General features: G+C 49.2%; 1 protein-coding gene across 1 annotated transcript in view; it reads left to right on the top strand.

Annotated features, from left to right (window-relative positions):
* The window catches only part of LOC146783173 (transmembrane protein 132D-like), a 1969967-nt gene that overhangs the window by 1583168 nt on the left and 368090 nt on the right, over positions 1-18709 (top strand). The window contains exon 5 of the mRNA XM_085636467.1: positions 12815-12958. Within this exon, the coding sequence (XP_085492593.1) occupies positions 12815-12958 (144 nt within the window). The remainder of the gene's footprint in view (positions 1-12814; positions 12959-18709) is intronic.

Genomic DNA, 18709 nt, shown 5'->3' with positions numbered 1-18709 from the left:
AGTGCTCGGGAGCCGCGACCTCGTCAGCAGGGCTCAGATGGTTCAATAGCAAGAGGCCGCGAGTCACTCAGCAGGCCCAGGTGGTTCAGTGCTCGGGAGCCGCGACCTCGTCAGCAGGGCTCAGATGGTTCAATAGCAAGAGGCCGCGAGTCACTCAGCAGGCCCAGGTGACTTCAGCGTTCAGGAGCCGCGACAGCGTCAGCAGGCTCGGATGGTTCCAGGTCTTCTCTACCTTCGTTTCTCCGGCACCCCTTGTTATACTCTGCTTGCTCTTTGAAGTCCGGGGTCCTCGCAGAGGGGGGACTGGGGTGACGGAGGGGGTCCGGCGGGATTTCCTGCCGCTCACTTCTTTGGTCTTTTCAGGTGGGTCTGGGAGGGACCCCAGACGCTCGGCAGGGGAGGCGCCTGCTCCCCAGGGGCCTGGTGGCCGATCGAGTCTTCCCGGGGAAGGCGACCCGAGGTGTGACTGGGCTGGCGCCTTTGGGTCTGGCTCGAGGGTTCCCGCTCCCTCGGTCGGACATGCGTGGTAGGGTGTCGAGTCTGTCAGGGCTCTGGCCGGCCCTCGGATCTGGGTGGCTGGGGCGGCCGGAGTCGGAGATGTCGTGTCTTGAGGGTGGTTGCAGGTTGGCTGGATGATTGGGAGGGCAATGCCGTGAGGCCGGTCTCACACGCGTCCCCCCCAGCTGAAGGGCGTGGAGAACTACCCATCCACTGGGGGATTCTCCTCGCCGAAGCGGAAGAACCACGACAGGCCGTCGGCGTTGGCATGATCCGCCCCGGGGCGATGTTCGACAGTGAAATCCATCCCTTGGAGAGAGATGGACCATCGTAGTAGCTTGGGGTTCTCCCCCCTCATTTGCATTAGCCACCGCAAGGGCCGGTGGTCCGTTTGTACTCGGAAATGGGTTCCGAACAAGTAGGGCCGTAGTTTCTTGAGGGCCCAGACTACGGCAAAGGTCTCTCGTTCTATAGTACTCCAACGCTGCTCTCGCGGCAGCAGCCTTCGGCTGATGAAGGCTATGGGCTGATCGATGCCCTTGTCGTCGAACTGCGAGAGGACGGCCCCGATGCCGTGTTCGGATGCGTCGGTCTGGACCACAAACTCTTGGGAGTAGTCGGGGGCCTTGAGTACGGGGGCGGTGCATATGGCGGTTTTCAAGGCGTCGAACGCCTGCTGGCACGGGGTGGTCCACTGCACCTTCTTCAGAAGCTTTTTGGAGGTCAACTCCGTGAGGGGCCCCGCGATACTACCATAGTTTTTAATGAACCTCCGATATTACCCTGTAAGGCCCAGGAAGGCCCGGACCTCCGTCTGCGTGGTGGGGGGCTCCCAGGACTTGATGGCGTCGATCTTCGGTTGGAGGGGGGCGACCTGGCCGCTGCCCACCTGATGCCCCAGGTAGACCACGGAGCCTTGCCCGAGCTGGCATTTGTTGGCTTTCACTGTTAGGCCGGCTTGGCGCAGGGCCATGAGTACTTGTCGGAGGTGCTGGAGATGCTCGTGCCATTGAGAGCTGAATACGGCGATGTCGTCAAGGTATGCTGCGCTGAACTCCTCGAGTCCGGCCAGGACCTTGTTCACCAACCGCTGGAACGTGGCCGGGGCGTTCTTCATCCCGAACGGCATGACCCTGAAGCGGTAGTGGCCATCTGGTGTGGAGAAGGCAGAGCGTTCTTTCGCTCCCTCCGTGAGAGCAATCTGCCAGTATCCGCAGGTCAGGTCGAAAGTGCTGAGGAACCGGGCGGCCCCCAGGCGGTCGATGAGCTCGTCGGCGCGGGGATAGGGTGAGCGTCTGCTCGGGTGACCGCATTGAGCCCCCGGTAGTCCACACAGAATCTTAGTTCGGGGGCGACCCCCGGGGAAGCCGCCTTCGGGACCAGGACCACCGGGCTGGCCCAGGGGCTGTCGGAGGGTTCGATTACTCCAAGGGTGAGCATCTTCTGTACCTCGGTCTTGATGCAGGTGCGGACCCGGTCAGGCACCCGGTAGGCTCGGTGTCTCACAGGCGGGCTGTCGCCGGTGTCCACGTCGTGGACACACCAGTCGGTGACCCTTGGAATGAGGGAGAAGAGGTCTGCGAATTGTCTGAGCAGCTGGCGGCAGTCGTCGGACTGTTGGGGAGTGAGGGTGGTTGAAAGTCTTACTCCCTCCACGGAGCCATCCAGGTCTTTAGCGCACAGGGGGTCAGGCAGGGGTTCGGTGTCTTCTTCCGCCCCATCATCGGTGGCCAGTAGCAAGCTTAATTCCGTTCTCACAAAGTGGGGCTTGAGACGGTTCACGTGGAGGACCCGGAGGGGGTTCCGGGGAGACTGTACATCGACCAGGTACGTGACCTGGCTCTTCCGCTCGATCACCTTGAAGGGACCAGTCCATTTGTCTTGTAGGGCGTAGGGCTTCACCGGGGCCATGACCCAAACCTGCTGGCCCGGCTGGAACTCGACCAGGGTTGCGTTCTGGTCATACCAGCGCTTCATTTCTTCTTGGCTGGCCTCGAGGTTAGCCTCTGCGAGTTCTCTGAACTTCCTCGTCTGGTTGCGGAGCGCCAGGATGTAGCGGAACACATCAGGGGGTGTCCCCCGGTGGCTTGTCTCCCAGCCCTCTTTGACCAGGCTCAGGGGCCCTCGGACGGGATGTCCGTATAGCAGTTCGAAGGGGCTGAACCCCAGAGACTTTTGGGGAAATTCTCGGTATGCGAACAGGAGGCAAGGGAGGAGGACGTCCCATTTCCGGCGCAGGGGCTCTTCGAGGCCCAGGATCATTCCCTTTAGGGTACGGTTGAAGCGTTCCACTAGGCCGTTGCCCTGGGGGTGGTAGGGGGTCGTGAACTTACACGTGACTCCGCACTGCTGCCACAGGGACTTCATGTAGCGGGATATAAAGTTAGTGCCGCGATCACTCACAACCTTGCGGGGAAATCCGACACGGGAGAAGATCCCCATGAGAGCGCGGCCCACCACGGGAGCCGTCACGGTGCGGAGGGGGATGGCCTCGGGGTAGCGGGTGGCATGGTCCACCAGGACAAGGATGAATCTGTGGCCCTGGGTGGTCTTCGGATCCAGGGGTCCCACGATGTCGATGCCGACCCGCTCGAACGGGGTACTCACAACGGGGAACGGTTGTAAGGGAGCTTTGCGTTTTCCGCCACTCTTCCCACTGCCCTGGCACGTGAGGCAGGATTTGCAGTGTACTTCTACATTCGCTCGCATCTTGGGCCAATAGAAGTGGGTAACCAATCGCTGATATGTCTTGTCTTGGCCTAAGTGTCCTGCCAAGGGTACATCGTGGGCCAGGCCCAGGAGGAAGCTCCGGAAACGCAGGGGTACCACCAGTACCCGGGCTGCGCCTAGCTCGGCGGACTTTTGCTCGCTGTATAGGAGGCCATTGTCCCAATAGATCCAATGGGTTCCGGTTCGGTCACCGGCGGCCTGGGCTTCGGCTTGTTGTCTGAGTCCCACGAGGGAGGGGCAAGTGGCCTGTTCCTGGCAGAATTCTTCCCGGGAGGGCCCCCCCTCACAGCGCCACTGGCCCATCTCGGGCAGTTCTCCGAGCTCAGTCAGGGCCTCCGGGGCGGAAGGTTCTGGCCCTTCTCCCGGGTTAGTGTCTTCTTCTCCCTCCGAAGGAGGGTTGTCCGCTTCTGGTAGAGTGTCCCGGCTCTCGGGGATAGTGTTCGGTAGGAGGGCCTCACTGCCCTCGGAGAGAGGCAATCGCGCGGTCATGGAGCGCGTGGTGGCGCAGACCCATTCTGGTAGGCCCATCATCTCCAGATGGGCTCTTCGTTCTACTTGCCCCCACGGGGAACTCTCCAGGTCGTTGCCCAGGAGGCAGTCTACCGGCTGTGATGTCCGGACCGCTTCCTTCAGTTCTCCGGAGACCCCTCCCCACTCGAAGGGCACCAGCGCCATCTGGCAGAGGCTCTCAGAATTGTCGGAGGATACGACCGGACAGAGGGCACCGGTTAGGATCTGGTCTTCTGAAATTAGGCTGCGGTGGACCGCGGTGACACTCGCCCCGGTGTCGCAGAGGCCCTCGACTCGGTGGCCGTTGATGGTCACCTGCTGTCGGTATTTCTTTGTGTTGGCGGGCAAGGGTGTCCCGGGGACCATTTCTCGATCACCAAGGGAGACCAGGGCCATGGCCGCCGGTTCCCATTCTTCGGAGTCCTCCATCTCTTCTCCCAGAGCCACGGAGGCCATCTGCCGGGCCGGGGGGTTGGTCGTTGTGGTTCGCTGATACTGGGGACACTGGGGGTCATTGGCGTAGTGTCCGGGCCGTTGGCAGCGGAAGCAGGTGATCCTAGCTCGTGGACCTAGCCGTCCTGCGACTCCGGTGCTTGCTGGAGACGGGGCTGAACCCGCCGCTGGTGGGCTGCTGGGGGGGCTGGTTGAGGACCCCCCGGGGAAGTCTCTTGGTCGGCCGTGGTTCCCTCCGCCCCTCTGGCGGGGGGGCCTTGACTGTGGCGGCCGTAGTCCCCCACGGGGCCTCGGGTGGCTCGGGTATTCACCCAACGATCAGCCTCAGCGGCCAGCTTCCAAGGGTCGGTGAGTTTGCTGTCCAGGAGATGCTGGCGCAGTTCTACAAAGCAATTGGCCGCTAAATGTTCCCAGGCAATCAGATCAAACAGTTCTTCGAAGGTGGAGACCTTGCTGCCCTTGATCCACCCGTCCAAGGCTCGGCTGTAAAAGTTCACGTATTCTACCCACGTGGTGCCCGGTATCTTCTTACAATCTCGGAACCGTTGTCGGTACATTTCGGGGGTGAGTCCATACCGGCCCACGAGGGCTTCCTTCATGTGGCTGTAGGAGTTCATGACCGTGGAGGGCAGATCTAGCAGGGTGTCTCTTCCTTCGCTTAAGAACCGGCCCCATAGGCCAGCCCCCCAATCCTTCTGCGGGACTCGGTGAGAGGTCATGGCGACTTCGTAGGCCTTAAACCACTGCTGGATATCGTCGTTCTTGTAATACTCTTTTACCACATCCTTGGGGATGTGGACTTTGGTTTCCCCGGTGGGAGCGGGCGGTGGATTCCCGGGTGGCTGTGACTTTTCGTTTTTAGCCCACCACTCGATCTCCTTCAGGCTGCGTTCATGTTCTAGCTGGAGCTTCTTTTCGTCGTGCTCTCTTTGGCGTCTCTTCTCTTCGAGTTCCCCTTGTAGCTGTAACTGCTCGACGGCCAACTTTTTCTCTGCTAGTTTTATTTCTCCCTCGATTTTTAGTTTTGCCAGTTCAAGTTCGTGGTTGCGGCTTCTCTCTTGGTCCGCTAGCTCCTCGGGGGACAGGTTCCCCTCTGGCCCGTTGTTTCTCGCCGGGATGCTTTGTGGTTCATGGGCAGAGTCTCCTTCCGTTTGGGTCGGGGGCGCCCCCGTCTCGACCCAGGTTTTCAATACTTTCTGGAAGTCTTCCTTTGTGCTTAATCCGGTGGTAGCGATGCCAAGGTCTTTGCAAAACTGTTTTAATTCTCTATGTGTGTAATAGTCCAATTGATCCTCTCGGAACGGTGAGCTTATTTCGGTACCTGCGGCACCCAGGGAGGTTTCTCCTTCCATCTCTGTTTGGTAGTGTGTCAGTCGTTTACTGCACGCTCTCTTTCGGTGTCGGCTCGGATCCCGTCGTCTGCCACCAAATGTTGGAAAGGCGTTCGCCGGAGGGGGGTTCGATGCCCGTCTTGCCCACCCCTTTGACCCACCTCTCCCACGTAGGCCAAACTAGGCGCGCACACCCTGATATACACTACGAACAGAGTGACACCCCACGTATTCTTTGTAGGACGATAGGTTCTTTTATCGATGATTTTCAAGGGTTCTTTATGATCCAAGATGCAAGTAGTACAGCAGTGGCACAAAGTACCAAAAATCGGTCGTGGGGAATGGGGGTAGCGGGACAGTCTTTCAAGATAGTGTCTCTGCGAAATACCCTGCGGATAGCTCACAATCCTCGAGCTGGAGGGTGTCGATTCTCTGGGCGATCTCTTACCGAGTCGTCCTCAAGGGGAGCGCCGCGAGTCTCTCAGCAGGCACAGGTGGTCGGAGTTCGGGAGCCGCGATTCCGTCAGCAAGGCTCAGATGGTTCAATAGCTGGGGGCCGCGAGTCACTCAGCAGGCCCAGGTGGTTCAGTGCTCGGGAGCCGCGACCTCGTCAGCAGGGCTCAGATGGTTCAATAGCAAGAGGCCGCGAGTCACTCAGCAGGCCCAGGTGGTTCAGTGCTCGGGAGTCGCGACCTCGTCAGCAGGGCTCAAATGGTTCAATAGCAAGAGGCCGCGAGTCACTCAGCAGGCCCAGGTGACTTCAGCGTTCAGGAGCCGCGACAGCGTCAGCAGGCTCGGATGGTTCCAGGTCTTCTCTACCTTCGTTTCTCCGGCACCCCTTGTTATACTCCGCTTGCTCTTTGAAGTCCGGGGTCCTCGCAGAGGGGGGACTGGGGTGACGGAGGGGGTCCGGCGGGATTTCCTGCCGCTCACTTCTTTGGTCTTTTCAGGTGGGTCTGGGAGGGACCCCAGATGCTCAGCAGGGGAGGCGCCTGCTCCCCAGGGGCCTGGTGGCCGACCGAGTCTTCCCGGGGAAGGCGACCCGAGGTGTGACTGGGCTGGCGCCTTTGGGTCTGGCTCGAGGGTTCCCGCTCCCTCGGTCGGACATGCGTGGTAGGGTGTCGAGTCTGTCAGGGCTCTGGCCGGCCCTCGGATCTGGGTGGCTGGGGCGGCCGGAGTCGGAGATGTCGTGTCTTGAGGGTGGTTGCAGGTTGGCTGGATGATTGGGAGGGCAACGCCGTGAGGCCGGTCTCACATCCACCATCTTAGAATAGGCACATCATCTTAGCCGCTGCTCTCTGCTGATGTATAGACCGTATGCAGTCCACCATCTTAGAATGGGAACATCATCTTAGCCGCTGCTCTCTGCTGGTGTATAGACCTTACGCAGTCCACCATCTTGGAATAGACCCATCATCTTAGCCGCTGCTCTCTGCTGGGGTGTAGACCTTATGCAGTCCACCATCTTAGAATGGGAACATCAATCAGCGTTGCCGCATCCTTGTGCTGGTATTAAATCCTAAAGCATAAAGAAATAAAGTTTACAATAGAGACCCTAGTGAAGGGTTGCAGGAAGCCTTAAACATAATCCTTGTGTCAGTGTTATGCTAAGATGATTTCCCATTCACAAGATCTACAGAATAATTATTGAATTTGCAAAAACATAATTTATTAATTCAGTGTCAAATACAAAATCAGTTCTCTAATTTTAAACAACATATCCTCATCTCTTTTGTCACAAACAGCACACACAACATCTATAAAATGGTTTGAAAAATATTATTTTTGTCCTGCAAGCAATTTCGCATTGATAGTTATGACTGTTCAACTTTTCTTAGCAATGTTAGGTCAAAGGACAATGAATCATAGAATAAAAAAGCTGAAGTACATTTTGGGGGACTTTTAGGTTCATGAGCACCTCCTCTCTTGGGACTCAACATTTTCTCTAAAAATGCATCTCTATAAACGCAATATATTACTCATTACTGGAGACCTATATTATGCTAAAATGCCACATTATCAAAATGCATGCAAACCACCCTGTGATGTATCTCATTTTACTGTTGGCACCTTACCTGTAATCTACATCTTTTAAAACCGTATCAATATTTCATATTAGCAGCATCATTTATAACATGCATCTAATTCAACAGTAGGCCATTTTCAACCTAATCAATCAGTATATAACTTACTAACTCAATATATTGGAAAAACTCTCAAAGTGACAATACATATTCACACTAGCACATTGTGTACTTTGGGGCATATATATGACCCGGTTTGTGTTGCTTTTCCCACCTCACCTCTGCCCTGCTCCCATCTCACCATCCGAGTCCGGAAGCAACCGCTACTGCCCTTTAGTTAACATTAAGAGTTTTTTTTTTTTTAACAAAATAACCCTTTTAAACTCGGTTCCCATGTACCCTTTCCTGAGGCAATGCCTGACTATGTGATATAAGTCTCTTAGTTCTAATCCAGGTGCCTGTGTTGTAGACAGGATTGTTTTAGTGCAGAAAGGGACACCTTCCTGCACAAAAACAATCCCCAGAGGCATTGTCCTCCATCTGTGTGTGCTGCAAAGTGAAGCGCTCATAGAACGAGGAAGGAATGAGGAATAGAGATATTTCTCCTTGTCGCGCCTCCACTGGGAAGACATAGCTTTTTGGTGCATCTCCCGGTTTGCCAGTGATGGTAAATCTGTGAATGCGTCAAAATCCAAGGTAGTTACTTGAGATCATCCGCCCAACGTCCATGAATTTCCCTTTCAGGGCAGAGTGATGGAACACAGTGATTTGTACTGCGTTGCATTACTCCTGACCTACCAAGCCACTGATGGCCACGCAAAGTGGCCTGGTGTGGCTTGAACAATCGCAAATAAGGGTTGCGTCGTACATGCACCACATTGCATGGTGCAAAAGTGATACAACACATTTGATAAACAGGGCCCTTAATATTTCGAGCAAACTAACTAATGTGTAATAATTTGGAAATAGAGCTAACAAATTCAATATTGCAAGACTCTCTGAGAGGTTCCGTTGCAGTTTGCACCGGAGAGGAAATGAAATCTCCGATTGAGAGGGCAGGTCAGATTGCAGCAATGCACCCTGGTAGGTATATTTTATTTTATTGAAACGTTTTATTTCTGCCCTCGCAGATATTCATGCCAAATAATTCAACCTATGTACTGTCATGAGCTTTCAACAAATATCTGCACGCAACCGTACAAATTCTTAAGGGAGTTTCAGCTGTCATCATTATGGGGTACATTGTGACTGCTCCTTTAACATTGCCTTAATGCAATATCCATTTAAAATGTTAGCCAAATATCTTAATCTTTCCACCTTGGTTTTAGGTTTTATGTGGATTTTTGAAGCAAACTATCACCTGCGAGGCTTTCTGGCACTGACAAGGATATCCTGCCAGGAAAAGGTTCATGTACAGTCTCTCCCATATTCCATGCATGTTCTGTTTCACTTTCTTTCTCAGAAAATCGCTTACTTTGCTGATCAAAAACAAAAAGAGTTAGCAATGATCAAAACCATTGAGAGACAATCTTTCTTAGGCGTTCCTTTTAAAATAAATTTATTTTGGCTCACAAGAGAATATTTTCTCTCCATTTATTTTCGGTTGGACGTATATTTTGTTCAAAAGATATTTATAATTTCATACAAACACATTTTTATTATAAAGTGCTTTCTGTGTTACTTATTTCAAAATATTCAATGACTAATTTTCTGAAGGTCCTGTGTCACATGTGATCCCCAGATATAAACTTGTATTTTTTAGAAATGAACCTATCTGAAATTTGCAGAGATCTCTTGAGCAATGAAATACCCAGATGATGTGAATAAAAATGCATCTCAAATGAATTTGTGAGGTATCTGGGAGAGTCCGTCATCCCGACTTCAAATTTTTGAGCTCTTGATGGACCTGTGCCATGTCTCGCAAACGGTCAAACATCTGAGTCCCAAATTCCTCAGCGATCAGATATCATTGCTTTAGGCAACCTACACGCCATGGAGTTAGGGGCTATCTTTCAGAAGATACAACAGTCGACTCTAAAAGCTTACCCTTCCAATAGAACTCCCGCTCAGGGACAGCTCTTGCATCAAAGTTCTAACTGTGAGGCTTGGTCATGAACAGTTCACCCTAAGATCATAGTATAGTGACTCGGCTGAAACATGGCGGAAATGTGTCTGCTCTACACACCTAAAGACTGTCAGAAGACTGCTGCCCCACCAGCTCTTCTTCCTCCAGAGAAGATGGCTTCTTTAAAGTCTTTTATTAGTACCATTGCCTATGGATAAATGACTGTACAATCCTGTTCATAGACACTATGAGAGGAAGCAGCGGGATGCATGCCATCCCCCCCTTACACCCTCCCTCCACCTGACCCCTTGTCCATCACTGACATGGGCTAATCTGCAAATTATATGTACATACTTCTGCAAATGCCATAATCCAGCCCAAATTGTGGGTTCTCTGAAGTAGAACAATTCCATTATTAATGTAATCATTTAATATTATGAAAGGAGGGTGACAGGTCGAAGAGTCTCACACAGACTGCTTGAAAGACACTTCAAGAGGGTTGATATTAATTAATGATATACTGTGTGATAAACTGTCTTAAAATTGCTAGTGGTGTCGATTCAGGACATCTTGCCAGGCTGCGATGCAAGAGAGGGGCAGTCATCAGGGTTTAAAGACGGTTTTACAGACAGGCAGGTTTTGATCACTGGTGTAACCTAGGTGCCTGCTCCGCGCTCACCTTCACAAACCATTCTGCTAATGTACATACTCTACATTCAGGTAAAGATTCCTGCTTCATGTTGGTGCCTGCTTTTTGAACAGTCATGAATATTCTAGAAAAGGTATCCCCGCACCATCTATGCCTGCTCTTAAAACATTCACACATGCACTCACCTAGATATGCCCATGCCATGTATGAGTGCACTTACACCTATTGCTTCCCCTCTTCCCTGCCTGCTCCTGAAACATTTACACCAACATATGCTTTGAAATTCCTCCTATGTCTCTGCCAATTGGTTAATTACTAAACCGTTTCGGCACATGCCTTCTTTGTATGTGTCCAGGACTGCTCCGACATACATGTACGTGCTCTACACAGGCTGTTCCACTCATGCTCCATGGATCCAACTGATGGCGATGACAATATTTTGGCAGTAAATTGAAGAGATTTATTTGTCATGATCAGCGTGTAAAATGTCCCACAATCCCCTTCATGCCAGTCTGTGACTCATCCCAGGTGAACCCCTGGGCCTCCCGCCATCTTTGCCCTCTGAATCATGAAGGCTTACTTTCAGGTCTGCAATTCCTCCAAAGCCCCATGGAGTAACCTTACGTTTGTCCTCCACGCCTTGGGTGTCAATCAAGGGTTCGAAGGGACTAGGGTAGAGGGACTGGCTAGTGAGAGAAGGAGGGGCTTTGTCCCTTGAAATGAGGTCACTAAATGCCTCTAGCACACAAGAGGGTAACATTTCACAAGATAGCAGTTCCTCCAATGGGGCACACAGACATGGATCTGTACACTGAGTTGGGCACCTCGGTGACTATCCCTCGGATAACTCTCATGCTTAAAGTCCCCAACAATAATTGCCCTAGCCACAGTCTGCCTACCACAATCAAACTCCGCCCCTGGCATAAAATTGATGAGTCTAAACTGAACAACATCCTTTCAAAATCTGGACCTGTGCTTGGAAATAACATTGAATCAGCCACTCTAAATGGCGCCATTTGGATTGACTCCTCAGTCACCCAGCTGGCCCCTGTAAATACTATTAGAAACCCAAGAAGGAATGCGCCCAGCGCCTCGAGACCCTTACGGGTGAGAAGTTGCGCTTTACAAGCTGCTGATTCATTGATTGACCTGCTCCGTGCTACTCACAAGATTTGAAAACGTTAAAACAATGCAAGCGTCAGGAACAGAAATGGAGAAAAAACTATTGTCCTGATGAAAAACTAAGCACAAACAACTCATGAGTGACCGTAGATCCTTGATTATAGCAGAAAAATCTAGAAATTATATGGAAAAAAGTATCACTGCAAACAGCCCTTCTAAAGAGTTACTGGAAACAGTGAAAACTTTTGCCAATTGTGAAAATAAAAGCACCATAGGACCTGACCAGTGTAATAAATTAGCGGAATTTTTCCAATCAAAGGTAAGTTTAATTTCCAATGAATTTACTTCTAATCGGAATTCCAAATTTACCAAATCACATTTTCCTACTGACCCATGCCCTCCCAATGTCCTCTACTGACCCATGCCCTCCCAATGTCTCTACTGACCCATGCCCTCCCAATGTCCTCTACTGACCCATGCCCTCCCAATGTCCTCTACTGACCCATGCCCTCCCAATGTCCTCTACTGACCCATGCCCTCCCAATGTCCTCTACTGACCCATGCCCTCCCAATGTCCTCTACTGACCCATGCCCTCCCAAGGTCCTCTACTGACCCATGCCCTCCCAATGTCTCTACTGCGTCTCAGGTACTCTGTCTGTACATCTCTCTGAACTCCTGAACAGGATATTGGTTTCAGGGCATTTTCCTTTAGCCTGCTAGAAGGCATCGGTACTTCTCCTTGCTTAAAAAGCCCTCTCCTGACCCGCAGGACGTGAAAGTTACCCGCCCATCTCACGCCTTCCTTTTCCTGCCAGGATCCTTGAGAAAGCCATGAAGACTGATCTCATGGCTTTCCCTGGAGAGCACCATCTGCTCGATTGATCCCAGTACGGCTTTCGATCGAGCCATTGCCCTAAATTAGCCCTGGTGGCGGCTACAGAAGATAACAGGAGCAGAGTCGATAATGGTGGTACGGCAGCACTGATTCTTTTGGACTTATTGGCCGCATTCGATCAATTGAAGAGCTGTGGCGACTGCTGCCTGTTGGCCGAATGGAGCGAGTAAATTCACCAGAACCAACAGAAGGAGACAGATGTTTCATCCTCCACCTTGGACCAGACTACTGCTCCTCTCTGCATATGAGCTCTACACAAGTTCCTTTTTTCTCTAAACCCATAAAGGATTTCTCTCTCCCACCCTGTATCCCACATGGCTTCTCGAGAAAGGATTTTCTAGTTGTACATCAAAATAACAAGATATATATCATTGGATATGCTGTAGTTTTATCAAAATAGTCCTCTTGCGGCTTTAATATGTGGCTTACATCATCCTACTTCTTTACCAGGGATGGTCCTCGCAAGAGGTTCTGTACAGCTCGACAGGTTCAAGGCGGCCTTTCTCAGTCTCCTCTTTGTTTCTTTTGGATTTCAGGAGTCGGAGATCCTGAACACAGCAATTCTTACCGGGAAGACGGTTGCGGTTCCAGTCAAGGTGGTATCGGTGGAAGGCAATGGTGCTGTGACTGACATCTCAGAATCTGTTTCGTGCCAATCCAGCGATGAAGACGTCATCAAGGTAAGTGAAGTCATAGTGCCTCATGGGATGTGTCTCAGGTTCTTGTGGAAGTCATCTTCCTGCGCCATGCTTGTCCACGCTTATGGCGCTCTCCGGGCCTTCTTTCACCAGGGTCAGTAGAGTTTCCAGAATACAGTCTGGGGGAAAATCCCTGCAGCAGTACAGCTTCTTCAGGTTATCTAGAGCAGAGGGAAGATGTGAAAGGCTTATAAGTGTTCTTATATATGTCTAGAGGTATACTTTTAATAGAATGTTCAGAGCTGGTTATAGACAACGAGAAAACTTGCAATTTCAGGATGCTTGATAAAATGATTTTTGTGTAGAGTTTTCTAGAACGGATTTGTTACAGCGTTGTGTAGTCTATGTTTTGATACAGCACAGTGTAGAGCGGCCATTACTTAGTACTATGCAGAGTGACTGGCACAGGGTCATTTTTTAAAGATTTTGGCGTTGCTTTGTCAGCTTGGATAGCGCTTAGGACATTCCATGGTGATGTTATGCCTCACTGATAGTTTGTAAACATTTTGGGGCTTCTTTACAAGCCCTCCGCGCCACCTCAAGGTCACTTTTAATGGCGTTCCAGTGGCGCACTTGGCTTACCCATATCAATGAGGCCACGTAAAGTCACCCTGCGTGGCTTTACTTAGACTCATAGATATGGGGCCCAATTTGCAAAGTTAAACTGAGACTAAAGTCTCACTTTACGACTTTCAGTATGCACAAAGGGCATTTATGAGTCGTAAAGTTAGACATGTCATGAGTGATATAATATGTGACGTCATCAGCAGGAATGTATCACGTTACTACGCAATCCATTAACCTGCTGTAGCTTACAACGTGGATGTTACATCGACCGCGTTGTTACCACACATGACTTTACATCACAAGTCGTTTCTACGACTTGCGCTAAATGGCACGCTGGACTTAGGAATAGTATAAATTAATATTCCTACTCCAGTTAGCGCAACAGCAGGGAATGTGTTGTATTCAAAATCCGACACATTCCCTGGTGTTGCGCGCCATCTAGTGCAAGTCATTGAAACGACTTGCGATGTAATGCCATGCGTAGTAACAACGAGGACGATGTAACGTTCGCGTTGTAACCTACTCACGTGGTATTACCAGCACTGTAAACGCTGTTTCCCCATCAGCAGTGCATTGCGGGCGCAAGTTATTAGCGCAGTTAACTATAACAGCTGAATTTCACAGGTTTTGTACAAGTGAAATGTCAGCCTAACTATAACGTTCCTGTAACCTGTGTTTTTTTCCGTGAATTTCCAAGGTTTTTTAAATTCTTATTCCTAACTAGAACGTCCCTGAAACCTGTGTTATGGTATATGTAGGTGGAGTTAAGCATAGTAATAATCCTATCATTTTCTCCATATATTTTGGTAGTCAACAATCTTGTTTCGAAGTTTGTTGTAGGACAGAATGTTAAACTGATTCGTATGATGATAGGCTGTTTCTAGAAGAGAAGATAGTTTGGCTGTGACCTCAAGGAAAAACTGTGAGACTCCAGATGCTGGGGCCATGGTCTTCTGTAATCCAATATATTTTTACCTATATATACCATATATATACATATTTTCACTATATTTTGGTAAGCAATATCCTGGCTATTATATTTTAGTAGCTCGATATTTAACACTTGACCTTCAGAGAGTATGCCTGCTGTCATGAAGGGGCAAGACCTCCGTGAATGCCGAGGCTACATATCAACAATTTCATCAGAAGAACATGCAGATATTATCAAAATACATTTTGGTGAGAAAGAAAGAAGTAAAAGAGTGGAACAGAATTGTTATCATGAAATACTTATTCATTTAGATTATAACTAAAGGTGTAATAAGTATTTCTTTTTTTTATCCAAAAGAGGCATCAAAAAGCTGTATTCTTTCAGTGGAGGCTGCTATGGGGCTGTGGTGGTGGGGCGGGGAGAAGGGAGCAGGCGGGAGGTGGGGTGTGAAAACAAAAAAAAAACTGCACTTACCTGGACGCCGCTTCTCCCACATTCTTCTTCCATTGACGCCTGGACTCATGCAGGCTCCCAGTCTCTCCCAGCCAATCACAACACTGCTGATAGCAGCGTTGTGATTGGTCTGAGCACCGCGGTTGGCGATCAGAGGGGGAGTGGGGTAGCCTGGGCATCTTCTCCACCCAGGCTGTAATGCAGCCCAGCCCCGCCCCTTAAAAAAAACTGGGCCAGTACCATAAAAGTAAAATGATAATAAAGTTGTTATTACCATTGTATTCTTCGTGTGGGGCGACGCTCGTCCGCCTTAGCGGAGGAACCACAAATGTATTCTTTGCTAACAAAAAATCTGTTTCACCATAAAATGTATAAATGGAGAAAGAAAGAATTGATTTTTATGTTGCACAGGGGTACGCATAAAAAGGCTGTGGTAACATAGGTAATACATTTGGGAAGGCCTGCACTCAGACACTGTAAACTTCTAAAAAAAATAGTTACACATGTCTATTACTTGAAAAGGAGTGATTGCCAAATAAAATGATAAAAAGATATTTAATAATTCAAAAATATTGTCAGCAGTAATTTAATTATTATAAGGTTATTCACAAGTTAAAAGAGTTGTGATTGTAAGCTGAAATGTTGCAAACCTATTTTGGAATTTAAAAAGCATACTTGTATAGTTAATTTTAGAATGCTAAAAGTAATGAATCAGCTTTAACCTATTGAAGTTGTTAGGTGAAAAATAAAATTCGTTCAGGAGTTTTAATTTTTTTAAATGTATTTCAAGATATATAGATAGATAGATAGATAGATAGATAGATAGATAGATAGATAGATAGATAGATAGATAGATAGATAGATAGATAGATAGATAGATAGATAGATAGATAGATAGATAGATAAAGGCTTAGTCTCAAGTGAGTAAATCTAGACGTAAGTTTACTCTTACACTGAGTAACTTTACTACTTCTGTCTAGTCACCATTTAGAAGTGCAAAGTTACTCTCAAGTTTAGACTTGTGAGTCCGAAACAGGGATGAAGGTAAAGTGTTAGTTAAGGGAGATGTAGTATGCCCAGAACCACACATAGTGAACCACTGACACTGCAACACCCTCCCATGGAAAATAATGGAGATGGGGAATTAAAATAAAACCCCATAGAAAATGATGTTGAGTTAAAATAATTTATTTTGGCTTTTTAAAAATACTTAGAAATTAAATTGAATGTTAAGCATTATGTCTAGTTGAAAAAGACATTTTCTTATTTTTTATTTTATAAACCTTTTTATTAAACGTACATCGGGTTCAATAAACAATACAGAGGTATCAATCAAATTATACATTGTAGAGAGGCACGGGAGGAGAGTTTTCAGACAGTGTATAAGAGGGGAATGTCACGGGGTTAGGGAGTCATCTTGTTCAGCACATTGGGCTGGCACCCAAATCTCTCCACGGTACGTATTCCAGGGACTCCATATATGGGACCATGTTATGGGGCATCCCCTGGCCAAATATACTCTTTTCTCTCTATACATACACCAATCAAGGTCTCTTTCCCAGGCTTCAAGAGTGGGCGATTGGGCTGCTCTCCATAATTGTGCGATGTTTCTTTTAGCAATCATGAACCCTAGTGTGGCCCACTGAGCCGGGTGAGTGTTCAGGTCTGTGGGTTCCCATATATTCAAGAGGCACCTACGTACCTCTGGGGGAAGATGGACCTGCAGCACCGCGTTGATTGTGTCATGGACCATGCTCCAATAGGAGCTAATACATTTACACTCCCAGATGATATCCATGAATGTCCCCATATGGCCACAGCGCCGCTTACGTTCTCCATTATCGGATCTTCCCATAAGCACCAATAGGGGCCCCGTGATATATATTCTATGGGGGATTTTAAGCTGCACCAACCTGAGGCGCGCTGGAATGGCTAAAACTCTAGGGGAAGACACTGCCACTTGCCAGTCCTCGTCATCTATTTCCACCCCATCTCGCCTCCACTTCTCCTACAATGATTGGAGGGGATCTGCCATGTTATTAATTAGTTTCTTGTAGATTAAGGAGATAGTTTTTTTCGGGCAGGTGACCATCTAAGATTCTGTCCTCTAAGGGTGAGGCTTCAGGATGTGAGGTCCCCCCGGGAAGATGAGATTGGAGTGAATGCAAAATCTGTGTATATCGGAAACGTTCGGTGCCTGCCAGCTCGTACTCCTTCCGTAGTGTGTGGAAGGATTTGACCCCTCCCTCTCCCCAAATGTCTTTAATATGGGAAATGCCAATAAGGTCCCACCTATCAAACCCCTTTGATTTCCATAGATTGCCCAGTTTTTCAGAGTCCCAAATGCGGGGTGGCCAAGGTCAATTTCTGCCCCCATCCGAGAGAATTAGTGGCATCATGCCAAATGGGGACGGCGTGGTTGGTGGGACCCGTCAAGGTGTTTCTTTTGGGTCGTGGATATAATGCCCTGTTATAGGTGTCTCCGGGAAGGAGCCATCTATCCATGGCATAGACGGGGTCATCAATACGGCCGTACGTTCCATGATTGATGGCCACTAAATGTGCAGCCCAGTAATATTCTTTAATATCTGGGAGGCTAATGCCCCCATCGTACCAGTTTAGTGTCAATTTATTGAGGGCAATGCGAGGTTTGCCATTCCACAGCAAGTCCCTCTGGAGACCTTCGACTTCTTTAAAGTAGTGAGCCGGTACAGAGTCTAGAGTATTCTGTAATATGTAGAGGAACCTAGGCAGAGACATCATCTTGAATAGGGCGGCTCTGCCCAGGAGTGAAAGGGGGAGTAACTTCCAGCTGGCAATGTCTGTTTTAAGCTTACGCAGGGGCTGAAGAAGATTTAAAACAAAACGGACTGTAGGGGCAAGAGAGATAAAAATTCCAAAATATTTAAAGCCTGCAGTGTTAATTTGTATAGGGCAGTTCCTAGGGGGGGTGGGTGGATCTCCCCGTAGGGCGAACAATAGGTACTTATTCCACTTGACCGTAAAGCTGGAGAATCTGCCAAACACAGATAGGATATCCAATACTACTATGAGGGACTTCGTGGGGAAAGCCAAATAGAGCAAAATGTCACCCGCATAAAGCGAGATGCGATCTTCTAAGTCTGGGTACCATCGCAGACCTCGTATCATAGGATCCTGTCGGATCCAGGCTGCCAGGTTCCAGGGCTAGGGCGAAGAGAAGCAGTGAAAGTGGGCAGCCCTGACGAGTGCCTCAGCCAAGTGGGAATGTCGCTGATAATTTATTGTTGACTACCACTTGGGCCAAAGGCTCCTGGTGTAAGAGTCATATCCATTGAACGTACTTCGGGCCAAACCCCATTTTGGCCAGGATCGTTCAGAGGTATGGCCATTCAATAGTGTCAAATACCATGGTAGCATCTAAGGATACAATCGCAGCCGGTTCTTGGATAGTGTGTGCCCTATCCAAAACCCCATGGACTCTGCGCAGGTTTAAATCTGTATTTCTGTGTGGCATAAAGCCAGATTGATCGGGGTGAACTAAGTTATTAATTATTTTGATTAGGCGATTGGCTAGAAGTTTGGCCAGGAGTTTAGGCTCAGTGTTTAAAAGAGAAATTGCCCTGTAGGAGGCGCAGTCAGTCTTGGGTTTTCCCTCTTTATGTATGGTGACTATGGTGGCTATTCTCTGCTCCCTGGGAAGTACTACAATTTCTCTGGATTCTTCAAACATGGTTTTTAGGTAAGGTGCAAGTTTATCTGGTCGTAATTTGTATAACTTAATGGGGATACCATTGGGACCA

This window comes from Triturus cristatus, chromosome 11, assembly GCF_964204655.1.
Source record: "Triturus cristatus chromosome 11, aTriCri1.1, whole genome shotgun sequence".
In the NCBI taxonomy this organism is placed as follows: Eukaryota; Metazoa; Chordata; class Amphibia; order Caudata; family Salamandridae; genus Triturus; species Triturus cristatus.
Note: the sequence above shows the minus strand (reverse complement) of the source record. Positions and strands in the feature narration are given on the sequence as shown.